At 43.3% G+C, this 19786-nt stretch overlaps 1 protein-coding gene across 2 annotated transcripts in view; it reads right to left on the minus strand.

Annotated features, from left to right (window-relative positions):
• PRKN (parkin RBR E3 ubiquitin protein ligase) overlaps positions 1-19786 on the minus strand; it is a 1351707-nt gene that overhangs the window by 202209 nt on the left and 1129712 nt on the right. For both annotated transcript variants that reach the window (XM_030316747.1, XM_030316746.1), the window contains exon 8: positions 9272-9333. In XM_030316747.1, coding sequence (XP_030172607.1) covers positions 9272-9333 — 62 coding nt within the window. The remainder of the gene's footprint in view (positions 1-9271; positions 9334-19786) is intronic.

Raw genomic sequence — 19786 nt, forward strand, 5'->3', positions numbered from 1 at the left:
CCATGCACCCCTGCTATAGTATCTTGTCCATAGTTGGTAAACAACAAATTGTTATAGGATGAGTTAATGAAATATAACTCCAGTGAGCATCAATCAATTAAATAATTCTAATAAAATAATCAAAGGCAATGGAAATTAATATCAGTGATGTGGGATGGCTTTTCTATTTTAAATAAATGGCTCTCAAGCAATTGGCTGTTTTCTGACTTGATGACAGAGTACCTATATATTTAATTTAGCTAAGTGATTTTACTACTATGATGATAGCTTTTATCTAGGAAGAAGTTAACCTATGGACAAAGTCCAATAATGCTTTAGTATTCTTGCTGATGGCATTTGTAGTGGTTCCAAATACTGATGAAATGTAAAATTATGTTCTTTCCACTCATTAGCTAAGGAATATAAAAAAAATGACTTTATTATAGTCATTCTACTTATGATACACTCAAGAGAATTTGAGCATACAATTTCTTTCCTCACGGAAGACAAATATTTTAACTTATATACCTGGTCATTTCTGATAATTAAAAAGTACACACATCTGAAATGAAACCTATGCCCACTGAGTGCACTGCCTTTTTTTTTTTTTATTACATTGTGAACTTTGTAAGAACAAACATTTGACCCAGAGACAGTAATGAGTTAGTATTTATAGAAAGTTTCGTATCCTAAGGAAAGAATTTAGACATGTAATTACACGTATGTCATTAAAGATACTTATTCGGTTCCCTTCAAGATATGGCCCACATTTCCATAGATTCCTCTCAACTACTAAACTGGCATAAAAATGACAATTCATTGAGAGAAACCTACTATATGTTTACTGGAGCCTTGTAACAAATTAGCAGGAAGTAGAGCAGAATATTTACATGTGTCTGAGCGCAAAATACACACAACAGTGGCAAAGTGATAAATTGGTGAACATGAAGAAATGCTGATTCGATAGTACTTGCATAATCTGCAAGGGATTGTTTTCCTCATCAATAATGGGTAGCGTTTTACAAACAGGACTGAAGGAACATGATTAATTTGCAACATGGACTAGGCCTGTGTGGAATCTATTGTCAGGTGGGCGCAAAAGTAGCAAATTCCCTTAAAAAAATCACTTCTTTAGTGTTTGTCTTTGGAATCAGAGAGTGAGTGCGTGTGTGTGTGTGCGCGCCTGTGTTTGTGTAGACAGCTTCATACTTACCTGCTGAGTAATGCTGTTTAAGCTGTTATTAAAACTAGTTTGCAAATTTATACATAGACTTTCATAAAATGGATAATCCACAGACAGGTAACTAAGATAATTTAAAGCGACAACATAGTATTCGCCAACATTCTGGAAAATAAGTATTAACAAAGCATACTACTTTGCCCCCAAGAGAAAAAAAAAATTAAAAATTTCTCTGAAAATGCATTCTGTTAGTGTGACCTATCAGGTAAAGATCTCAACTCATTGGTATGGTTTATATTTTATTTATTCGAGGAGTAAATTATTCAGTCTTTATGTGTATGCTCATGGATTCTCGTAAAAGTGGAAAATATCCATTTTTAAAGCACAAAGTTCATAGAAGTTTCAATAAACTCCCATTTTAGGAATCTAAATAACGAATCATGAGAGAGTATAATCAAATGGGGGTTGTATTTTGGTGGTCTGTAGGTAGTTAGAAGAGTTGAGTTGGGTAGAATATTGTTCTATAATGAAGCAAGGGTCACAGGTTCAAATCCCATATGGGCAAGTTAGCTTCCCCTTTCTTGCCAGCCATTGGCTGCCTGCTAAATACTGGTGGTCACTCGAGGGGTCAGGCTGGGAAGGGTCTGCACCTGACTACCCTGAACCCCTGGAAAACCACCCAAAAGGTGGTAGGAAGACAGACACCTCTCCATGGTGATATTTGATTTGCATGCTTTCATAAGAAAAGAAAGCAAAAAGGAACCTAAAATTTAAAACCGAGGCAAATGTGAACAACAGGAATAGCAGGTAAAACTGGGAAATGTTCTGTCAAAATGAGTCACAGCTTGTCAGCAATCTGGGAGCTGCATGGCAGCCTTTCAATTTCAAATCCCCTGAGCACGGAGGAGGTGGGTTTTTGTTTCTCCGTGGAATTTTCCAGAGTATCCTTTTGGGGGCACTCAGGTACAGCTACAAAACTACCCCTCCGCAGGCAGGGACCTGTTTTGCTTTCCCTCCCTAAATTCTGGCTTCTGTTAGGTCTTAACCACGAGCACCAGGGGAATCCCTCCCTGGGGCCTCTCGTAACCTCCCGTGGAGGAGAGGAATCCCCACCAGAAATACCATTCACTGAACTATGACTCTGTCCCAGGTGCCGGTGCTGACAGACACTTCGTCTATGAAGTTCATTCTCTGCCCACTCTGGGAACTGGAACACGAGACCACTGAGTCACAAAGAAGTTCGGTCCCTTGCTGACCTTCACCCAGGCACGAAACCCCCCAATCCCACATCAGAACTCAGGGCTGTGGCTCTAAACACCACCCTTTCCTCAAAACCAAGCTGCTTCCATTTTCTCTCTTTTTCCCTTTTTATTAAAAAAATTTTTTTCAGCTCACTCTCCCACAGTCATCTTTTGGAAAATAATGAAAAACAGCTTATTATAGAATTTACTTTTTGGATAACACATCTAAAATAACTTTATAGAGAAACACACATTCATGATTAATCCATTTCTCCTTGCTCTGCAGACGATGGCCTATTTTCTGTATGTATTAGAATTAAAACACACACACACACAGAAAACAAACACTCATCAAATCCTCAGTAACCTTAATCTTATTTTTCCTCATTTGCAGGTAGTTAGCCCCGGGAGAGTTGGTGACAGCCTCTGTGGGTGTGCCCGCCACATTGCTCTTTGTATTTTCTGTTCTGTTGCTAATGTTTTCTTCATCCCTGGACTCCTGTCATGGGTTGATGAAATAAATTGGCTACAGAAAGGGCCGGACCTTGATCACTGCATAGAGAAACCATCAGAAATCATCAGAATGGCTGAAATCAGATGTAAGGAGGAAACAGATCAAACAACACCTAAAATATAATTGAAGCGACAGATTATGTCCTGGATTGCAATTTATGAGTTTTTTTTTCTTAAAGTTTTTATTTATTTTTTGAAAGTTCTCTCTATGCTGCATGTGAGGCTCAAACTCACGACCCCAAGATCAAGAGTCACATGCTCTACTGACTGAGCCAGGCTGGCGGCCCTGAAGCTTTTTTTTTTTTCAGATGTTTTTGATGACACAATGTCAAAAAATATTTCGACTTCCAGTGGCTGTGGAATATTCTGGAAAGGAGGTCAAGACCATTGCTTTCTTTGTCCCTTGTCCTTGCTGTGGCCACGACAGTGCTCCTCAGAAGGCAAGGCTATGAAGGTGGGTAACCTGCGAACCATTTTCCTCACAGGTGTTTCTACAGTGGGTGTGACCCCCAGAGACTTCCGAAGGCTTTGCAAACAGGACTGCTAAGCATGTGCTGTTGATCAGGCAGGCAGCAGAGGGCAGGGGGGCCCATGGACACATGTTATTTACCCTTTGCTACAGTCCCTGAGAAATGGTTTACGAGTGGTACTACTGTTGGCCTCCAAGCTCAAGCACCCCACCCTCAGAGGAAGGGGGTTCGTCTCTGACTTCCTTGAGAGGTACTTGGTGCTCATCTCCTGCACCCTCGTCCTCCCTGCCTCTCCCTGGGCTCTCGTTTCCTCTAACATACTTCCAAATGGAGCTCCGTAGGGTTCACGTGGTCCCTTGTCTTTTATCTCCCTTTGGCAATTGAGGGACTGAAATGATGTGTCCAAGGGCACTTGTAACACACATTGATAACAAGTTTCATTTCATGGACTTAAAATACCATCTGCGTGACAGGGACTCCACATTTATCTCTCCATCTTTGACCCCTGACCTCCGTCTCCTGTGAGTTCCAACTCATATACCCAAATTCTGGCTTGCCTCCTTCTCAATGCTTCCGGCCTAGCAAATCTGCTCAGAGTTGAGCCGTGGGTTCCTCACCTTCTTACCATCTTACCCATCTTGGTAAAATAACACTGTGGGACTCCTTCATTTCCCTGACCCACAGCTAATGAGTCACCGAGACCCTTCACTCTATCTCTGAATATTCACTTCTTTCTCTTTCCTCTGTCGACCTTCTTAATCCAGACCTTGTCCATATTGCAACAAGACTGACCATTCTTGAAATGTAATTTAGTTAATGCCAGTCCCGTGCTTAAACTTTTAAGAATTTCCCATTGGACTTAGAATTAAATCCAAACCTTGACCATGGCCGACATGGTCCAGATGGGTCTTCATCTTTCATCATTGTCCCTCTTGTTCATTATTTTCCAGCCACATTGATTTTTATGTAGCGCCTTGAACAGGACAATCTCTTCACCTCTTGGGGGGGGTCACTGAACATGTGCTTCCCTCTGCTTCAAATGCTCTTCCATCTGCTACTGAGATCCTAGCGCAGTGAATAGTGGGTGCCCTCTCAACCTTTACTTCATGGCTCCGTGGCTCCTTATCTACAATAGGTTAAATCTCAATCACTGTTTTCACCTTGGCACGTATCACGATTTGTTCCTGCGATTTCCTTGTTTGCCATTTTATCTAACACTAGCACAATAACAGTACAAGAAGTATTCACAAAATGTCTGTTGAATGAAATGAAAGTTTCCTTAAAATTCTGGTGATTGAAACTAAGGTGGGAAAAACTGGTGTAAATGGAGGTATTTCTGAAATGTAGTTCTCCTGAAGGCTCTCAAAACCCTATGGACTGACAGATGTCATTCCTGGTTTGGTTTTTTTGTTTATGTTTTTTTTTAAGGCTTACCTTGAACTTTAGAGTAGCTTTTTACCTACATTGTGATAATATCTTTGCTAAATAGTTTGGACGGGGGGGGGGAGGGGGGGAGGAGAGGTGTTTTATGAATGTGAACTATAAACACATATCAGAGATAGGGCCAAGAAGCTAGAGTAAATACGTTAAATTCCAAGGATTTTTAGGTGTATTTTCATTTTTGGAAGGTAATTATTCATAGTGTTTAATGCTTTATTTTTATTTTGGCTCTCAAAAATCAGGTGCCTGTTAAAGACCAAAGCAAGTGTAAGGGAATCACATACAGAGAAATTAGATAACCAGTAAGCATCTCCACCATCCAGCAATGGATTCATTAACCAGTATCTGTGTTCATCTTATCAATTCACATTTAGGTGAACATTACACTTATTTTATTGCCTACCTGATTACTACTTGTTTAACCTACTGATTGAGTATAAAGAATGAAAATGCTATTTAAATCAGAAACATTTTAGTGTAGCACTTAGTATTTGTAACTTCGCCATACTATTTATTTACAAAAATTCTAAGAGATGGTTGACCATTGTTCCTCCTTCTCTACAAATGGAAAAGCCACAGTAGAGAGGGACTGAACTGATGTGTCCAAGGGCACTTGTAACACATACTAATATAACATTTCATTTCATCAAGTAATGAAAGTTGTCTCAAGCACCCAGAGAGAGCTGGAATGTTTTGCCAGCTCTGGGCTAGAATGCCCACCCCAAGGGCAGGAGCAGGGGGGCTGCTCTGCTTTTTCTCTGGAGACTCAGCCATACCTGCCCTGAGGCCACTAGCTTTTGTCATGTATCATCAGGATAGAAATGTCCTGACTGATGCATGGGTTTATATCAGTCCCCAAAGCAGTCCCTGGCTCCCTTGTCAGCTTTCTAGTCTGACCCCCCACCCACATGTGGCTCTGTACACCCCTTTTCTCTACCCCATCTTTCAGTGGCCCCAACTCCCGCCCCTGTGCTGGGGAAGCCAGGGCCAGGCAGAGTAACTGCCCTGTGACTTCAATCTACTCCCAGTGTTTCTCTCACATTCTTTCTTCATTGAAACTGGCTCATGCCCTAGGACACCACTTCCCTGACAGCTCCCTCAAATGTTCTCTGCACACTTTGTACCACCAAGCATTACGCTGTTACGTTCTAAGTAGAACAGTTTTATTCTCTCCTGAAACCCTCCAGCTTTGAATTTCAAGCCATGAATCTCCGTTGGGTGCTCTTTCTCCATCTACAGCCAGCTCCTGAGCCCCACCTCCCTCACCCTCTCTATCTCCCTGCTCCCTCTACCCCCATTTCTTGAAGATCCAGTTCATGACTCATCAGAGTTCTTTCCAAGTCTGCTTTGGTGATAATTCTGGAGGATCTCAGTGTCCACACGGGCCACACCTTCCAGTGCCCTGGCTTCCCGAGTCTGTGACCTCAACTTCTCTAGTCAACTTGTTCTCTATCCTAACTCAGCCACCAGCCCTTCTGGCCCTCCCTGGCCCCACCACAGCTGTTCCCTGCATGCCTCCACAATCTCAACGTTGGCTGCACACCTCAGCCAACACCTACTTTTCCAGCTAAACCCTTCAAACTCTAAAACTCAAACTTCCAGCTCAACCTCCAAAAATTATTTGGACCCACTGGGACCTGGAACCAATGGATCCAACCACCTTTCCTATCCCTGTCTTTTCATATCCCACCTCTCTGCTCTCCTAGCTGAAAACCAAACTCTGAGTTAAACCCAACTCTGCACTTACTGGAGTTGTGTCTACACAGTTGAATGTGACAGAAGGACACCAGGCTGACGGATCTCACTCCAAACTCATTTCTTTCCCAAGTTTATTCACTTCCTACCCTCCTAAATGACATTGTCATTACCCTTTCCTCTCCCTGGGAATCTCTCCCCCCATCTCCACTCTCAGCTGACAACTTTGCTTCTTATTTCCCTGAGATAAGAGAAGCATAAATGACAACCACCTTCCAGATTCTGCCATCATCCCCACTGCCAGCTGAGCTGCCTGTAATCTTGTCTCAGGCTGAGCCTACACTCAGTTGTTGTGAGCCAGGACATTGTTCCCGACAGTCTCTCCTCTCCCCTGCATCTCCAACTTCCCACTCCTCTACAGAGTCATTCCCACCAGCGAATAAACATTATCTTGCTTCCACATTCCTCCACCCCCAGCTACCTCATTTCTTTGCTTTCCTTTATACCTAAATTCCTCAAGAAAGAAGTTACCTAGGGGTGCCTGGGTGGCTCAGTCGGTTAAGCATCCGACTTCGGCTCAGGTCATGATCTCACAGTTTGTGGGTTCGAGCCCCACGTCAGGCTCTGTGCTGACAGCTCAGAGCCTGGAGCCTGTTTCAGATTCTGTGTCTCCCTCTCTCTCTGCCCCTCCCCTGTTCACGCTCTGTCTCTGTCTCAAGAATAAATAAACATTAAAACATTAAAAAAAAAAAGAAGGTACCTATATTTGCTGTCTCCCATTCTTCTTCTCATCTCACACGAACCCAATTCAAGCAGGCTTTCACCCCCACCCTCCCCTGGTCAAGGTCACCAATGAATTCTGTGTTCATTTCTCACCGGTCATCCTGCTTGGTCAGCACAGGGCACAGGTAATCAGCCCTCCTCCTAGAAATGTGTCCTGCCTTTGGCTTCCGGTTCACACTCTCCTGGATTTCTTCCTGCCTCACTCCAACCACACCTTGCATTTTGTGATGCTTTTTACATTATGCGTTTACATATACATTCAGGTCTCCACTCACAAATCACCTGCTCAGTGAGGTTCTTCCTGACCACCTTATATAAAATTTCACCTCTTCCCCCAGTTACCACAACCCTCTTTTTGGCTTTATTTTTCTCCATGGCTATAAAAAGCACCTAGCACAATATATACTGAACATGTTTGTGTGTATATAACTTAGCAGTTTTCCCCTGATAGGTATTTCTTTTTCATTTCTTTATCCCTATAACTAAAAATGGTATACAGCACCTGAATATGTGCTCAGTAAGCACCTGCTGAATGAAAGCAAAGAAGGAAGGAAAAGTGTTTTTTTTTTTTTTTTTTCAGGAAATAAAGATCAATATTGCTGTGATGCACTATGTCTCCATGTTGCACAACTAATCAGAATAATATTGATTTTGATTATGGCTCGATTAAATTTCTAGGAGAATGCAAAGTGGCCTGACTTTTATGCAGATCTAAGGAGATGATTGCAGTTGGCTTCTTTCCCTGCTAATCACCAATGACTCTAACACAAATATGGAAATAATTTGCAAATATTGGTACAAGTTAGAAGAGAAAGCTCCATTATCTGGGCGGAAATGTCAGGGTAACAATCAGTAATTCTTATTTCAAGATATCTCACAGGAAGACGGCTGTGAGATTCATGTGTTTCATAAATAGGTGTGTCTGAGGGAGCCAGTTAACAACTCTTACCTGCAGTGGAGGATAGCTGATTTTCCTTATATTTGAATGAACACTTATGCCCGCTGAATTCTGGAATTTGCAGTCTTTAAATAATGAAGGAAGCATGCTGAAACCTATTAATTCAGGGAGTTGGAAAGAATTCCAGTTTTTTATCCTCCCCCAATTAATCCCTTTCTGCTTTTGATTTAGTATTGGACACGGTGGGGTCCAAACTTGCAACATACACATACCAAAGAAAAACACACAAACCAAAAACTTATCAACGACACTGAGCGGCCCCATCTCCCTTTGCAGGTTTTCCCGTTCAGACTTGGCAAAGACGACCCTTGGGAGTAAACCACCATGTTGTCAACTACTTGGTGTAAGTGTTTCAAAAATAACTTGCCATCAAGATTTAACATAATACCATGGAAACTAATTCTATGTAAAGACCAAGAAATTTGTTTTGACGTGGTCAAAAGTACGTGTGCGCGCGCGTGTGTGATTCAGCACCTTGAATTATTTACTTAGCACATCTGTTTAAAATCTGACATCTCGCTGAGCACCACACTACTCAAATCATCTACTTTTGATGGGCCACCCTTTGTATATAAGTCACACATTCACAACCATAGAGAAAGCGGCTGCGGTGAAATACGGATAATGTGCACCGAGTGCAAAAGTCTGGTGAGGAGAGCTTGCACACTTGCCCACTGCCATCATGTCAGGACCGTCTGTGACGACTGGGCTCTTAGGCATAATATATCTGGGCACTTACTCGTTTGCCTATCTGCCGCTACATCGGGCCTGCTTACTGCTGGCGTCCTGAGACGAAATGCTCTGGCAGATGTACCAATTAATAACCTGTCAGATCTGATGGATAGAAGAGGAAAAGAGTGTCTTCACACATATCTGCGGCGTGGCTTTCTTCCCCATTTTAGGGTGCCAAGGGTCAGGAGACACACTCTACCTCCCTGGAGAGCACCCAAACTGTCTCATTAGTGTCTGTCTTTCACGACACCCTGGCACCGCCTTTGAGAGGCTGACTCACCTGCTCTTCTCCAAGGATCCTGAAGTGATGGAGCTCTTTAATCAAGGAGTTGGGGCAGCCAGCTGTTGGAGAAAAGAATTAATCGTAAACATGTTTTTCCCATTCTGGGCGGTAATGTGCTCTCACGTGCTGTTATGACTATCAGCCGCAGTGTTGTTGGGGAAGACGCAAACACCTATCTGCAAAACATGTTCTCACCAACAACAAAAAAGCCATACCTCCAAGGGAGCTATGGCTGCTGCCTGGTCCCCCACTGTGACACTGGGAAGGGGCCACAGGTGAGCCCAGCCAGATCTTTTCTCCCTCCTGATTATGACCTGGGCTTTGTGGAGCTTTAGGCCACCATAACACTTATACCCAGGACATTACTTGTCCCTGTTATACAGCCAGGATTCTGTGGGGCCAGAGTGGGAGAGTTGGTGAGTATAGGTGCATTTCCCTTGGATATCACGTCTCACTTCCTCAACTCTGAAGACTGGGCTCTGCACACGGACAGTTAAGAATGAAGACAGGGTCGCCAGATACCATATCTTCATGGGATTTGGCTGTAGTGTAGAACCTTGTCTGGTTCTTCCAGGAGGCTCTGTCAAGACCATTAGGATTCTGGGGGCACCTGGGGGGCTCAGTTGGTTAAGCACCCAGCTCTTGATTTCAGCTTGGGTTGAGGTCTTGTGGTTTGTGAGTTTGAGCCCCACATCAACCCCCCACATTGGGTTCTGCACGGACAGTGTGGAGCCTGCTTGGGATTCTCTCCCTGCCCCTCCCATGTGCTCGCTGTCTCTCTCTCAAAACAAATGGATAAACTTAAAAAAAAAAAAAAAAGAAAAAAGACCATAAGGATCCTGTTTTTCAGTTTGGAAAGGGGCTTTTATGGAAAGGACCTGGGAAGCGAGCCAGGAAAGCCTGGTTGCTGTCACCTTCCCCCCTACCCAGTCAACAAGAGCCTATTCAGGCTTTCACATTTTCTTTCTTCAGTTGTAAAGAGAAATAGATAAATAAATTATATATATGCATGCCAGCACATGCTTAGTTATCATTTAAAATATGTTCCATCCCTGTCCTTTTAATAGGATAATTCTACATATTACTTTGTGGTCCTTTATAATATTAGCTCTACTAACAAAAATTGACACAAAAGCCTATTTCTTGGATACAATCCCTGGATCACATAATCTGTTGCAGTTTCTGCTAAGGAATTGTGTTGTCTGCAAAATGTACCAAAGCAATCACTGTGCTGTTTTTCCATGTTATTCTGCATTGTGCTGTACAAACGATGGAAAGTACTGAGGATGTTTGTCTGGGTGGGAGGCAGGCTGAGGAAGGAGGGAGCTGTCGTATTCATGGGGGAGGGGTGAAGGAGTTATCCTTTGCAAGAGAGATTAGATTTGTGCTTTATTCTAGAAGGCAGGATGAACACAAAAAGGCAAAAATTACAGCAATAGATTTTGATTCAATGTAAAGAAATTTCTAACTGAAGACTGGAATATATTGCTTTATAAGCTAGTAACTGCAGCTTTTCAGACACAGACTAAATGATGATTTCTGCAGGATATTTTAGGGATGAATTTGACTGTGTCAGCTCCAACTCTGAAATTCGGTGGTCATGTAAAACGTTGAAACACGGTTTTAGTTTTTGATATTGTATTTGATCCAGTCTTTGATATTATAACATTTAATACTTTGAGAAAGTGGTTTATAAATGTTTACTCAAGTAGTACTAAAGAATTTTAAAAATATAAACAAAATGTACAACAGACGAAGTCACCACCTGACAATAGGCTAAGGAAAGAAAAGAAAATCCTGAGGTGAACGTTTTGGTGGAAAAATGTAGTATGTTAATTGCCTCAGGCATGGCCAGTACTATAAAGAAGAGAAAGTAGATCCTTGACATTAGAAACTGTACTTGAACTGTGTTTGTCCAACTGGTTCTTTCTGAGATGTTGTTCATGTCAGAGTTGCTACTCTGATAATTACCTGGACAATTAGTAAAAGTTACGTTGGATCATTTGGCTGCAGTTCAACCCAAAAACCGTGGTGGGGGGCTCCTGGGTGGCTCAGTCGGTTAAGTGTCCGACTCTTGAATTCGGCTCAGGTCATGATCCCAGGGTCGTGGGATCAAGCCCCTCCCTGTGCTTTGTGCTGAGTGTGCAACCTGCTTGGGATTCTCTCTCTCTTCCCATCCCCTCCCACTTGAGTACTCTCCCTCTAAAAATAAAATAAAATAAAATAAACTTTCTGAAAACAAAGCAACAACAAAAAACTCCCCCACAAAAACCACAGTGGAAGTTTAGTCTCATGTCAGTTCTTTTACACCATCTTGGGAACAAGTGCTTCTGTGAAACTAAGGAGAGAACAGAGTTCCAGGGATGCATTCCCCACACATGGGGGTCCCATGGTCTGGCACCAACGGTAGGAGGCTCATATGTAGGAGGCGGTATGGGCACAGGGTTATAGGGGTTGTAGGCATGCTCTGATCAGGTGAGGCTGGCCAACCGTCCAGGACCTCGTCTGCATCCCAAGAATAACTTCGTTTCAGCAAATGCTAGCACCCGCCATACCAAATTCATAGTTAACTGTAATACTTTTTCGGTTTTTTGATTTTATTTATATTTAATTTATAAGTGTTCATTTGGGCTTTCCACTTGTATAAGCATAAAACATTTATGTCTAAATTTATTTCTAGACATATTTAAGAAAGATTATTTTATGAAATAATCACATTTAACCTTAGAAGTTTTAGAGGACCTTTTTTTTTTTTTCTAAAGTCATCCTTTACATCCCTCCAATTTGAGAAAAACTGATTTGACTTATTTTAATGCCAGGTAAAATAAGAAACAGAATTTAAAATTAGCCTGTCTTCAAGATTTGTATTCTAACATTCTCCTAAGATGTAACTACAAGGATTGATGTCAATGAGTGTTCCAATATAAACATCTTTCACAGAAGACTAGATAATTACCCGGAACACCTGGTAGGTGGAATAAAATACAATAAACAAGGACAGTCCCAGCATTAGTTAGAAGGGAAGACTTGGGAGGAGTCAAGATACTTGAGAGACCATGAAGGGGCATCTGTAATGGTGGTCACCACAGGAACACCGGTGTGGGAAACGGTCAGACTCAAACTTAGTGTGAAGGTGAGTTGGAAAGTCACAGAACTGGAAACATAAGATACACACGCAGAATTCAGTGGTGTAAGGAGGAGGGGTGGAGGTGCAGGAGGAAGAAAGAGCCTGGCAAAGAAAGACCCCATGGTGTGCTGCTAATGGTGGTGAGGTACTCCTGCTTTTTCCAGATTCCTCACACAGGGCCTCCACACGCACATGGCCATGGGTCATCTTCTGAAGCCTCAGCTGTCTACTTGGACCGGCCAAATCCTCACCGTGGCCAGCATCCTCTGTTTTCAGGCCCCGGATGGATAACTCTCGAGATAGCAGATCAAAGGGTCCCATTACGATGTGCATGTGGGACTCATGCCATCCTCCCATGTGGCCCGCAGACTGGTGCTGCACAGTCTCTGAGCCCTTAGGCCATGGTCGCCTGCCCTGTGCTCCTGACCACCCAGCAGGAGGCTGTCTCAGGCCTTGGCCCTTGCTTCTCCCTCTCTCCAGAGAGCTTTTGGTCCCGACATCTGCATGGAGGGCTCCCGGCCTCCTTCCAGTCCTTTCTCAAATGTCACCTTCTCAGTGGGGCTGTTTGGGACCACCCTGTGTGAAACTGCAGTCTGTTTTCACCACCGCCAGCACCCTTATCGCCGCTGTATTTTCTCCATAGCGAAATCAGCTTCTAACGTACCCTACATCTCATGTATTTTCTGTCACCCACTGCTGAAATGCAAAAATGACAAGGGCAGGGATGGCCGCTGCCTTGTCACTGCTGTATCAGCCACTCCTGGAACAGTGCCTGGCTGTGGCAATTGTTCAACAGCAGGTGTTCCGTGGATGAGTCACCTGCCATGCGCTCACTGACCACCCAGCTGGGTGACTGTGGCACCTGTTAGGGTCTCCTGCACCACCGTACCCTTTCCCTTCCCAGAGGCCTCAGCTCTGAGCTCCAGCCCTGCAGGTGCTTTGCTTATTGGTTAAGTGGCCTCTTTTGACCTCTCACCTCTCCAGGCAACCCCCCCCCTCCTCACTGCACCTGCTTTTCCTTCTCCAGGTCCAGTCTTGCCAATCACAGCTCGTGTAGCAGCGGGGGCTAGGAGGTCTAAGAGACATCCTGACATTGACTCGATGCCGCGTCCTTGCTGAGTGTGCTGCTGCTGCAGATTTGGGGTCTGCTCTCGATCAGGACCTGGGGGAGGCTTGCCCTTCACTCTCCTTTGGCCATGGCCAGCATCCCTCTCGTCTCCCTTGGGGACTCTCCAAACCATCGTCATCCTTCTTAATTAACCTCTAACACTTCATCCTCAAAATGGGACCTCATCTGACACAGGTGTAAAAGCTCTCGTGAACGTGCAGACAGTAGAGACAGGGGCCCAGCTCCCCTCAAGGAGGGGCCGTAGCGACAGAGCTGTGCCCTGAGCTGCAGACACTTGCCCCATCTGAGGTCATGGCATCTTATGGCCCCACTCTGCTGCCCTGGACAGGGAGGGGACTGCCAAGCTGGTTTGTCCCGACACCAGCCACCAGGGGCAGTGTTTGCCCCGGGGCCGTGTAGGTGGCTGAGGCTCTGTCGGGTTGAACGGCAGTGTGACTCCTTAGTCTGCCCAGTCCCCACCCTCCCTCTCCCTTCCCAGGTGCAATCCCAGTGCACACCTGTACCCTGTGCTCTGTCTCAGACTCAGTTTCCGGAGAACCCACCTGGCAGCCTTCAAGTGCACCGCTCCTGAATTTCGAATCCCTGCCCAATTATGACCCCCTGTATCTACCCGTCTCGATTCCTCCAGACTCAAAGGGGAAACAGGAGTCGTTCTTCCTGGTCCCGCCTGTCCCTGCTCAGCCCCTGGTGGGCTCACCACTCACTTCTCCGCTCATGCTCTGCCACTCTGTGGCCTGTCCACTTAAACTAAGTATTCAAGTTTCCCCTTCATTTATTTACTTTTTAGATGTTTATTTATTTTTGAGAGAGAGAGAGAGAGAGAGGGAGAGCATGAGCAGAGGAGGGGCAGAGAGAGAGGAAGACAGAGGACTAGAAGTGGACTCTGTGCTGACAGCAGAGAGCCCGATACAGGGCTCAAACCCACGAACTGCAAGGTCATGTCCAGAGCCGAAGTCGGATGCTTGACCAACTGAGCCACCCAGGCACCCCCAATTCTTCCCTTTAAATATTCAGCAAAAATCTACCCTTGAGCATATAGTTACCACCCTCTTTTTCTTTCTCCTTTCATCCACTTTTCTCTGAAGAAAAGCCTACAGCTACCACTTGAACATAGCAATTGGTGGCATGGATTAAGAAGGGAAATACCAAAATTGGGGGTTTCATGCCTTTTAAAAAAGTTACTGCAGTCATGGCCTGGCTTGAACCTCTGTTCTGCAGTAGCTAGCTGGCTATGTGCTCCTGGATGGTTACTCCCAGCACCACGTCCTTCACCAAGAATAATCACCTTCTTGACCTCAAACGGCAGTTTTGAATGTATGTGAAAGCAACATGGAATGACAAAAAAAAAAAAAAAAGTGAATGTATTGCTAACGATATTAATGCGTTCCCACATCTAATGGCTGCTGCTGCTACTTCTTTTAAAAAATTTCATTTATTGGGGCACCTGGGTGGCTCAGTCAGTTAAATGTCTGGCTTCGGCTCAGGTCATGATCTCATGGTTTGTGAGTTTGAGCGCCACGTTGGGCCCTCTGCTGTCAGCACAGAGCCCGCTTTGGATCCTCTGTCCCTGCCACCCCCCACCTCTGCCCTTCCCCAGCTCATTCTCTCTTTCCCTCTCTCCAAATAAATAAAAAAAAAATAAGAAGTTTCATTTATTTAAAAGGGAAGTGGCTACTTGAAACAATTGCTACATGAGCTATTGTCTTGAGAAATAAAGGTCAGAACATCCTTTTTCAGCTCTCACAAGTGAAGGGCTTAGGAATTAGTACTCCCATCTGAAAAGCAGCAACTTTTTCTTAGACCCATCAGAGAACGGATGTCACCTGGGAGTCTCAAGAGACAGGCAAATCCAGCAGGGGACAAGTAGACCTGTTTATGTGGAGCGGAAGTCACCAGAACCACAAAGCGGTAGATACCTTTAGGTGGCAATTTTGATGAATTACACGTTAGAAGGCAGCAATTGTCGGAGTGCTTAAAAATGGACAGAATCAGAAATGTAGGTTAGATGCTGAGTCATTTCCCTTATCAGAAGGAATGCTGTAACATGTTGGCTTTAGCAGATGATTTACCAAATGCAAGTCCCAAGACTATCCAATGGCAGGTTTCATAGTTGATGTGACGGGACCCGATTACTTTCTCTAGTCTTGTTAGATTAGAGGGTAAAAACCATTATTTGTCTTGGGAGTACAAATGTGAAGCTCTAACTTGCTTGCAAAACATATTAAACAATGTGAGGGTGAGAAACACTGGATAGTAGAATATGTCTGTCGCTAGACATTTACATTTGTTATTATAGTCTTTCCTTGAAAAAAAAAATTGCTGAGAAATGAACTAAGTATCAGTGTTGCATCCAGAACTATTTTAGGTGCCATACAGAAGTAAAAGCAGTGTAATATTGCCTGCGAAGACTTCACAAATCCACCTGGGTTGAAAGACAGACTAAATGCTCACACTTCTGTGAATGCAGAATGTGTATAAAATCAAGAATGTGTGAGGCACAGACATGCATTTCAGGACACAGGGTCCTTCCTAAACATGCCTGGGAAAGAGAAACTGGTGTTCAGACAAAGAGGTATTTTCTTGGTTGTCACTGTGCTGTGATTCCCTTCTGCCACCCTCCCATGGGTGGCTTCTATAGTCTTTTTACCTACATGCGGAGGTGGGGGTAGAACTCTGGGTCCCAGTCTGCCTCCCCCCTCCCCTCAACCCCCTCCCAGGTCCCTGGCCCAGGAAGAAATAAGAAATAATGATGAAGCAAGAGCAGGAGAAGGAAATCAACCACTAACTAGCTGTGGAGTCTCGGGTCAAAGATACGGTGTCAGATCTAAAGCCTTAATTTCCTACTTGCAAAATCAGGAGTAAGAATATTTAATTATGGGGTTGCTGTAAATGATGTGTGTTGCTGTCAATGATGTGTATGGGTATCTACATGGTTGTATATCTATGACCTAGGAGAGCTCCTTGTACAAGGTTGGCTCTTAGTGGATGCTAGTTGCTATTTTGAGTCTCTGGAGAGCAGGGGCACTTGTTGGACTACTTGAAATGGTTGTTCTGCTTCTAGAAATACCTTGTTTCCTGAACCTTCAATATTTGGAGGCCAATTTTGCTAAAGGAGCCCAGTATCCAATTACATATTTGAGATTTATTATGACAATATGCTGAGAAACAATAGATTTTCAAGCATGTATATGTGTGTTTATAATGTGCATACATACACACACACATATGTTCACGTGATCAGATCATACGTGTTTAGAAAAGTATGGTTAGTATACACTTATGGCTTTAATTTGTTGCCTTTTATTAATTCATTTATTCACTTACTACAATAATCTCAAATGATTAATAAGTAATTTGATTTTTTATTTGACATCTTAAAACTTTATGACATGTTTTTTACTTTTGAACTAGCTGGAGGATTTTATTTTATTTTATTTTTTAGTTTTTAATTTATGTCCAAGTTAGCATATAGTGCAATAATGATTTCAGGAGTCAAATCCAGTGATTCATTCCCTAAAATCCAGTGCTCATCCCCATAAGTGTCTGCTGAAAGATTTTTTTTTAATCTCACTGGTCATCTCAAATTGCATGATTTACGTATCTGTGTTTATAAAGTGAATTAACAGAGGCAATCAGGAAAATAACTTAAGCCCCAGATTGCCGAACATCCACTTACTCAAATACGCGAAAGGAAAACTAACTCGAATTTTTGACAAAAGGGACAGTTAGCAAGTGCTTAATGTACCTTCTGTGTAGCCTTCTGAGTCAGCCATAACACATAGTAAGGGCATCACGTGAGCGCGTATGATCAACAGATGGGTGATTATGGCAAACAAACCGTGGTTTAAAAACAAATATTCTACAAAGATGTCAAAGAAGGGAACTCATGACTCACGTTTCTGTTTAACCAGAATGGATTTGTCTTTTGTTTTTTTTTAAATTGATGTATTTATTTTGCGTGTGCACACCAGTGGGGGGAGGGGCAGAGACAGAGGGAGAGAATCCCAAGCAGGCTCCACGCTGTCAGTGGAGGGCCTGATGTGGGGCTCGAACCCACAAACAGTAAGATCATGACCTGAACTGAAGTCAGGAGTCAGACAGTTAACCAACTGAGCCACCCATGTGCCCCGGATTTGGTCTTTATTCGGGGAGGCAGAGGGAGTTCTGTGTTCCACCCGTGGCTGGTTTGTAATAGTAAAGGTCACTTGCCTTTTGTCACCCAGGTTGTGAGTGACAGAGCTGAGTAATGGACAATTCCACCTTGAAATTCTACCTTTAAATCCCGGACTCTCTGCACTGCAAACTACTTTCTGCCCTGTCCTTGTGGTTTCACAAAAATGCATATTAGATTTTGCATATAAAAATGCCATAAGTTCAGAATTTCATACACCACATTATTTGAATCCTCAAACTAATACGATTAGTCTGTTTAACTTGAACACACTTTTTCTTGTGTCTGGGGGAGAAAATATTCTACTGTAGAGACACCAAAAATCTATGCATGACAACAAAGAAAACAAAAACAAGACAAAATTTTAGAGGTTAAAAGTGTTCCTCATGGAGGACGAAGAAAATGAACAAGAAGGGGGTATGACCACGGGCTTTCTCTGGTGGTAGAGCCAGTCTTTATATTCATACCATATATCCTTGTATCCTCCAAGAAAGGTAATACGCTCAACGCAAACGCGTTGGCCCACATAGAAACCTTCCATCAATGGCAACTAGTTAAACTGAATTAAAAAGCCTTTTTAGGGCTCCTCTGTGGAGTAGGAGTGCAATTTCTGTGGTGTTTAACTATTTGTTAATATCTGCTTTTCCCACCCTGAACACAGACTCCTTGAGAACAGGGGCTTGCTCATAGCTTCATCGAGGGCCTGGGAACTGTGTCTGGCACAAGGGTGATAATAAATATGTGCTGAATGAATACATAAATTAAGAGGGAAAGGCCATTGCCTTCTGGTTCTCACAAACAAGAGCACTGGAAAACAGACGACTTTACAAGCCTATGCAGAGTTAATTTAAGGACCTGTGAGAGAAAGTCTATTTGCCCTGGGGCCAGTCTCGTAAGATCTCAGAAATTAATTCACATTTTAATTAATTCAGAAAAAATGCATACCTAAAATGCAAAGTTTAATTTTTAAACACAAAATTTTAATATACTACTACTCAAGCAAGAAAGAGCTCTTTAAATGTTCCATTTCCTACTGGCCTTGTCAAAATAAAGCTAATTTTCAGCAAGAGTAGAGTTCTGTTGTAAATGGAAGACAGAGGCCAGGTCTGCCGTGTGGGTTAAGATGGGGGCCACCTTGATGGCTGGTCACTCAGACCATTGTGGAAATGTCAAAATATCTTCCTTAAGATAGCCACACAACTGCCAAATGAAATCTGATGATTTTGTTTATATCAATGGCAATCCGATCTAATTTTTGTATTTTATGGACTTGCATGCATTTGCTTTCTTCGATGATCAAAGATAGATTTATATAACTCATAGTCGTGTGTTCAAGAATGAAAAACTATTAGCTGTTACTATCCCTAGACCAGCCCCTTTGTCGGGACAGAAATACCTTTTGTAATGTCACCCACAGTTGCATTTCAGACCCTGTCTCAAGACTTCGGTGCCAGGGACCAGAGGACCCAGAGGATCAGCCAAAGATCCATTCTAATAATGAGGCATTCTTGGGGCACCTGGGAGGCTCAGTCGGTTAAGCGTCCAACTTCAGCTCAGGTCATGATCTCATAGTTCGTGAGTTCGAACTCCGTGTCAGGCTCTGTGCTGACAGCTCTGAGCCTGGAGCCTGCTTTGGATTCTATGTCTCCCTCTCTCTCTGCCCCTCCTCCACTCACACTCTGTCTCTCTCTCTCTCTCCTTCAAAAATAAAAAAAGTAAATACATAAAAATAATAATAATGAGGCATTCTTGCTGTCAGAAGGATCTTTCTGGATGCCAGTTTTAGCTTTAGAGAGATAGAAATCATACCCAATCCTTTTAAGCCCTTATTCACCTTCTCTCCCCTGGGGCAAATACCCATTTGCCTGCAATAATCTGTAATATATGTGAAAATGTATAGGAGGCATCCACATGTTAATTTCCCTTCCCTCTATTCTTAGATTTGGGCTTGTAGTTGGCAACATTCCTGGCCGAAGGTGGTAATGGGAAGCCTCTTGTTTATTTGTTGTTGGCACACTCACCCATTGTATTTGGCTTCAGATGCTTGACCACGTGCCGGGGGGCCTGAGGTTGAGATTTCGTGGT

This window comes from Lynx canadensis, chromosome B2 (assembly GCF_007474595.2).
Source record: "Lynx canadensis isolate LIC74 chromosome B2, mLynCan4.pri.v2, whole genome shotgun sequence".
Taxonomy (NCBI): domain Eukaryota; kingdom Metazoa; phylum Chordata; class Mammalia; order Carnivora; family Felidae; genus Lynx; species Lynx canadensis.